The following is a 7277-nucleotide window of genomic DNA, read 5'->3' as shown; positions in this document are numbered from 1 at the left end:
CGCCTGTTTTTAATAAAATAACAGAAAAGCGATGATATTTCATTGTTTGAAACGAGCAACATGCAGTGGCAAAGTCGCCCAGGAGGTGGCGCAGCTCATCCATTTCAGCATCACCGCCAACATCCAGCCAACTCAAACATAATAAGAATCCCCCCTACAGAAAGCTACAGTGGAGGCGAACCTAAAAACGCTCACGTACAAGGAAGTAGATATAATCTCTTTCAAGTGTGACAGACGGAACATGGTGCCTTTTGATTTGCAGTAATTCCACTGTGTGAGAGGACAACGTGTGAGATTCACCTGCACTCCAGCTGTATCACCTAGGAATGCTCAGTCAGTTGTGAAATCAGATTTGTTTGAATGGCCTTTGTTTCCTCGAGCCCCCTGGGAAACAGCAAGGGGCACTGTGTTGTTTTTTTGTGCACAGAGCTGAGATTATGTTTGTGAGATAAGACAAAAAAGGGATTGCATAGATGGCGAAGGCGTTGGATTTCTGTGTGACAGGGCACGGGTTCTTCATTTCCCCTGAGGATTTCTTCCATTCTAGCTGACTGGCTGTCCTGCTGTAATGACCACGAGCAACTATAAATCGTCAGAAAGCGAGAAAGATGTGGCAGACTGAGATGGAATGGGCATCTTTTCTATTAGTGAAATGTATCCGTATGTAGAAATAACAAAAAAGGAGGCCGGTATGGAAATGCTCTGTCAGAATAAAGTGTTTCAAAGAGATGATAACATGTAACTGTGGATACACACACACATACGCATGTCACATGACTGCATAGGTGCGCGTCCCCCATCCCCCACTCAAAGAAGCGGGTTACAGCAAGTAACAGTGCTCATTTCAGCCTTTGTGCAGGGATAAAAATGTCTGTGACACCTCTTTTTGTCTGCAGGGAACAGTGGACTAATAAAACATACCTATTCCATAACACCCTGAGGGGGTGTGATACAACAATGGAGGGGGGCGTCTGTGCAGTCTGAAAGCATTTGCTGGCTTCAGTTTAATAATGATAATGGACTGGATTTATCTGCTACAGTTTCTCTGTCTGCTGATGAATCACTGAATGCAGAGTGATTGTCAGCGTGGCTTCATTTGGTACAGTCTGTAGAGTATTTCAGCTAATAAGAACTAATAATGTTATCCAACTTAATGCTGATATTTCTGCAGCTTCCACAGACAACACTTGTGCTCCGTGTGGTTCACATAAAAGGTAAAATGAAAAGCACTTATTAGCAGACACTGTTTGTGGTTTCCCTGCTTGTTAGCTTGTGCTGCTAGTTCGCCAAATATAATGCGGTAGGGCTAAACTTAGCATTTGCATTTGTTTCAGAAATGATTGCAACTCCTTCATGTTTTGCACACTTTCCTACATTATGGATTTAGCTTGGTTGGAACTGCCAAAAAGACTGGACAGTCAAGATCCAGGTTTTTAAAACTTGTGGAGACATGCCAAAAGTACTGACTCAAGGCTTGGAATCCTTTTGTGCTGAGAAACCTCTGATTTTGATTTTAATTACATTTGCAACTTAGTATAATTTGACTTTTAGAAAAATTCCAGTTTTATTTAAAAAATCAAAAGTGTGCAAAATGTGAATGGGGTTTGAATACATGTATGACACATATTGATGTATACAAGGGATAGAACTAGTAGCAGAAGTGCAGCGACAGCATTAGCACTGATTTAGGGTCTTTCTGAGGACTTGATGAAAGCTTAATATAAATACACACCTCTAGCTCTGTTTTTGATCTCAACTAAATCCCAGAAAAAATATCAGAGTCCTCAGGTGCCGCATACTAAGCTAAACTCACGTCTACCATCTGTTTGCAGCATCTGGAAAAGGGTAGCGAGAGACTGAAACAAACAATAAATGTAGATCAGAAAACCAAAATGAGGTAAAAAAAAAAGTGTTTAATGTTTCTGAGAGTTATACCTCATTCATTTTAATGGAGAGAGACAGAATACTTAAAGTTATGAATTGATTTGCATGTCACTGAGTGAAATAAGTAATTGATCTTCAAGCAAAACGTGACTAAGTACCTGGTGGGGGTAACATGTTTGTTGCAGGTCAACAGGTTTGCACACATCTCAGGAGCGATTTTGGCTAACTCCTGGGCGGGGTGGCTGTAGTTCATGAGCTTAATAGCTCTTTCTTTAGTCACTCCTTTGTTGCCTTGTTGATATGTTTTGGGTTATCGTCATGCTAGAAAGCCCAACCACAAATTATCTTCAGTGTTCTGGCTGAGGGAAGGAAGTTCTCGTTTTCACAGTGCATGGCCCCATCCATTGGCCCCTTAATGCTGTGAAGTCGTCCTGTAACCTTAGCAGAAAAACAGCCCCAAAGCAGAATTTTTCCACTTCTGTGCTTGACTGTGAACATGGTGTTCTTTCAACCATACTCAGTATTTTTATTCCTCCAGACATGGTGGCCAAATTGTGGGACACAGAATTCACACAGGTTGCAGGGGATCAAATACTTATTTCACTCAATGACATGGAAACCAATTACTACTGTTTATGTAAGGTGTTTTTTCTGGATTTTCTTTTTCTCTTAAACCTGCCTTGTCTGTTAGCTTTTGTAATCAAAACACTGTTGTTCCAAACATATTTGCTTTAAGACTCCTCTTGCTAGTGTTTTTATTTTTATTTTCTTTTATTTATTTTTTGAAATATTTGTTTGACATTGTGTCTTTAAAATATTATAAAACTTAGAGACCGCAAACTTCAAATTCACCTGGGGATTAAGTAATCATTTCCACCACTGTAATTGAAATGACTGCTCCCAGCTTCCAGAGATTGCTAGAGAACTGAAGTGCTTGCTAATCTAGCTAAAGCTAAAATGTTCAATCAGAGCTATTTAACTCAATGCATTAAAGATTCAACTGAAAAACCTGTTTTGTAAATGTAGGGCAGTTAATGCAAAATCAATTAAAACTGGCATAATTAAAACTACATCACATGAATTTATACATTAATATATTCTTCAAAGCAGGGACCTACTGGCTTATGGAATAGACTTGTTGTGTCACTTTTTGGATCACATGCATTTGAACTATTGTTGGTATAAAAGCATCACACTGTGCAGCTCTAAAGCAACTCATTTTGCAACTCACCTTGTTTGAAAACTCCTTAATGGTAAAAACGTGTTGCAAAAGGAAATAATAAATACAACAGCACAGGCTGTTTTCAATCATATTTTATATATCAATATATAGAGATATTCAAAAGTAATCCAGTACAGGAAATCAAAAAAGTGGAATCAGTTTGGTCTTAACACAGTTCATCATTGCATGTACAGTAGATGGCTGATCCCTGTCTATTTCATGGAAACGCAAGAAGTAAAACAACAACAACAACAACAAAAAAAAAGGCACAAATAAACAAAACTCAATCATCTCATTGACACTGAGGTTGGGAAATGTTGCAAAGATGCGGGTGGTTTGGGGGAAGGGTCTCCACATTTTGTGAGGGTTAACAACAAAAGAAATTTTGCACAGAAAAAAGAGGATGCGAAATGATGCACAGCAAGAAAAAACACAAACCACTTTGGTGGATCATTTGGATTTTTTTTACAACCAGGGAATGCAGTGCTCTCCTTTATACAAATAAATTAATATACCTGTCAACACTTTATCTAAAATCTTATGTACAGCTTCTCTTTTACATAAGTATATAATACATTATCAAAAACTTTATGAAAACATATTTACAAACCAATGAATCAAAAAGCACCCTCGCAGCTTTTCCACGGTCACACTCGCTCACACACTCACTAACACACCTGTTTCCACGCACTATTTTCTTCCATGCAGTACACAATACAGAAGGCATTCTAAGAGGATTGTGCAACAAAGAGCATACAAAACAGTTCAGATATGGCTGTGGGATGAACGTTAGCACACATGCATATTAATGAACACACACACATACACACAACTAGACTTTTAAGGTTTGTAAGTGGCGTATATGTGTTAAAGATGTGGGAGGGGGACCAGTATGAAGCATGTTTACTGACACAACAAGTTGGTATCACCCTCATTACATCACCCCCTGACTTTCGGTTTCTTCGGTTACATCACATGACAGGCCTTTCTAGACATGCAGCCACCGGCCGGGCCCTCCCACACGGCGCTATCCAAAACTGTCCACTCAGATATCGGCCATCGCAGAAAGTGGAGACTGTGTGCGTGCGTGCAAGTGTGCGCGTGTGTGTATCTTGCCTGAAACAATGAATGGCTGCATTGTCAGTTGGTGAACATGCATGCTGTTTGTGTTTACGCTCGGCAAGTGCACACTGTCTCCGTCCTCTGGAGAACAGCGTGAATTTGCTATCACTGCACCCCATGTGTATTTCTGTGCACATTTGTCACAGTCAAAAGCAGGTGATCAAATAAAATTATTAACACTCGAGGAATTTTGTCAACCACATAACGCTGCAGCTGCCTAAAGCGGCCGCCTATTGCTTTTCTCAAACCATTTAACATCTAAACAAGCCACAATAATGAAGACAAAACTTCTGTGTAAAACCCACTCCCCTCTAACTCTCCCTGCTCTAAGAAAACAAGCTGAATACTCTTTGTCTCATTTTTTACTTCGCTCAGTCTGCAAACCTGCTGCTCTTTAACTAAACCTCAGGGGTGTTGAAGGTCAGATAAATACATAACCTCTCAAATCAACTGTGTTCAACTACACCTTGAAATGTTAGACAACTCACCCTGAAAGGCCTTCCTCTGAACCAGAGAGAAAGCACGAAATGTAGTTAGTAACCTTTAAAAATCAATCGCAAAATGGGGAAAAAAATCTTCAAAGAAACCCACACAAATGTTACTTACACAAGACGAGTCCAGCAACAACAATGTGATTGGCTCTAACATGAATCTGTACAGATTGTCCCATCAACGCACAGGCTGTCCCAGTTCCACAGCTCCTCCTTCGCTAATAGCGTTCCCAGGGCACTGCGGGCCCACCGGGAATAACACCAAGCCCAAATTAATACATCAAGGATGACAAAGAGTCTCTCACTAGCCCCTGTCACAAAATATAAGACACACAGCACAAGCCTCACTCAATGCAAAAGAGGAACCACTCTAACTCCATTATTCCAGCTGAGGTCAAAGTCAGAAACACGTTAGCACACATTTATAATTCAGTGATTAATTCTCAGCATTGACTGAAGAAAAATGAGACTCATCTCACAGAAAAAAGGTATGAAACTATTTTTTTAAGAGTCCTGTTTGTCTTACTGGTGGTTTTCAAATGGGAACTGGCATAGGATATGGCTGGGAATGACTGCATGTAACACTTGATGATACGTTGTTCATTCCTTCAGCAAACTCAGTCCAAGTCACCTCAGACCTCACTGTGTGTGCGTGTGCCTTGAGCGGCCATCTTTTCCAGGAGTTGCCTCCTGTTTGCAGGTCACTTTGCAGTGGAGAGCATGGGCTGCTCTGCGTACCAGTGAGTCCCGGGATCTGGCATGCTGCCCCCGAGAGGCAGGGCAATGAACTGCGGGCAGGTGCCCCCTCCCGCCGCCACGACTCCCATGCTGACGCCCTGAGGGTACGGGTGGTGGTGCGCATGGTGTCCCATGGCGTCCGTCCGCCCGATGTGGATCTCGTCCTCCTCGCCCTCGCCGGTGGTTTTGCGGTAGACGGGGTTGTCGAAGTTCATGCTCTTGGTGGAGTTGCGCCGCCAGTTGCGCCACACCAGGTAGACCGCGGTGCAGACCAGGCCGAACACCACTGTGGCAACGATAGGAACTGCATGCGTTTAACACACAGCGGCAGGGACATGGGAAGGGGGGGGCAGCGTTAACGAGGCATAACGAGTCCATGGCATGAAATGACAGGCACAGAGGGGAGCAGAACAGGCATGCGGGGGGACAGAGGGGGCAGGGGGCTGCGGTGCAGAGGTTGTGTGTGGGAGGCTGGGCTAAACGCTGGGTCAAACTTGGGTCATACACCAACCAACATGTTTTCTTTATCAAACTCTAAATCAGCAACACAGAGCACCATTAAGGGCCAAAATGGAGTAATTTCACTTTAAACTGTCCTCAGGGAGCACAAATTTGAACTCATTACTGCACAATCTCCTGGCAACTCATCACAGCATATCTGTCCTTGAGTAAGCATTTTAATTTAATATTGTTTCATTAAATTACACCAATAAAGCTTTCGTGCTTTACTGGCATCATATTTTTGGGGCCCTTTACAGAATGTTCCCCTTATTAAGTATATAATGAGAACAGTCCATCTGATCTAACGGGCTCACTCATTTTTGTTCAGCTTCATTTAATTCAGCATTATGTATTAGTGTCGCACCTTTTGTAGATGCACAGTGTACAATAACATTTCTCACATAGACAGCGTGCTCATTTTCCTGCAGCCTTTAGATTTATCTAAAGGTGATGTCTTGTTTTTCTTGCCTTTAAAAAACAAAAATCTTAAGAAGACCAGCACATCATTACACAGCTACACTCAAGATCAAGCTCTAAAAAGGCCTGTTTACAACTATTACATAAACTAATATTTCCCAGTGCATCGACCAAAACAACTGAGATAATCTTGGATTTACCAAAAATATCAGTACGAATCCTAAAAGCATTCTAAATTCTATATGAATATAAAGATATAAAGATATCTTTCAAATATAAAGATAGTGAGTCAAGCAGTGACGTAAGGCTGTTATAAAGTAGGTCTGTTTAAATATTGTCTCTGTGCTTCAATATAAGACTTATTCTCTTTAATCCCTGTTTTCTAAATGAATCATCAGGTCATTAACCATTGATGAACGCCTCCCCATATTTAGTTCTCGAAGTCTCGCCCTCTCTGGGATGTTTACTTTTTTAAGCCAGACATGTTAATAACCTGTTAGCAGTTAACTTTATCAACTTTTTCTACAGCTTTTTCACTCTTTTGTTGTCCCTGTACCACTTTTAAAATGTGTTGCTGGCATCCTTTCTCATCATTTCAACATTTGTCACTTCTCATCATTTGTATGCTTTCCTTTATACTAAAACTGCATTTTAATGATCGGAAAATCACAGCATTGCATTTTTAATTATATTTTACTCAGCTTACCACCTTTTATGTGGTATAATTATCACCTCTTCTTCCTCTAATATCTGTGAACACGCTGGTTGATTACAGTGTCTGAGTCAAACTCGTGGAGCAAATGGGTGTTTTTTTGTGTTTAATTAAGCAGTGAAACCTGGCAACAGCAGATTATTGTGCACTAGGCAAGTTCGCCAGTCTTTGCCTAGAAATGAGAACGATT

General features: G+C 41.1%; 1 protein-coding gene across 5 annotated transcripts in view; it reads right to left on the bottom strand.

Annotated features, from left to right (window-relative positions):
* Window positions 1-125: 125 nt before the first annotated feature.
* Window positions 126-7277, bottom strand: part of LOC309694360 (low-density lipoprotein receptor-related protein 8-like) — an 85223-nt gene continuing 78071 nt past the window's right edge. For 3 of the 5 annotated variants that reach the window (XM_082514391.1, XM_082514394.1, XM_082514392.1), the window contains one exon: window positions 126-5761. In XM_082514391.1, the coding sequence (XP_082370517.1) occupies window positions 5421-5761 (341 nt within the window). In that variant the 3' untranslated portion in view covers window positions 126-5420. The remainder of the gene's footprint in view (window positions 5762-7277) is intronic. The other 2 variants (XM_082514393.1, XM_082514395.1) reach the window with 1 other exon arrangement.

This window comes from Aulonocara stuartgranti, assembly GCF_965226115.1.
Source record: "Aulonocara stuartgranti genome assembly, chromosome: 18".
Lineage (NCBI taxonomy): Eukaryota > Metazoa > Chordata > Actinopteri > Cichliformes > Cichlidae > Aulonocara > Aulonocara stuartgranti.
This window is presented reverse-complemented; position numbering and strand designations above follow the sequence as displayed.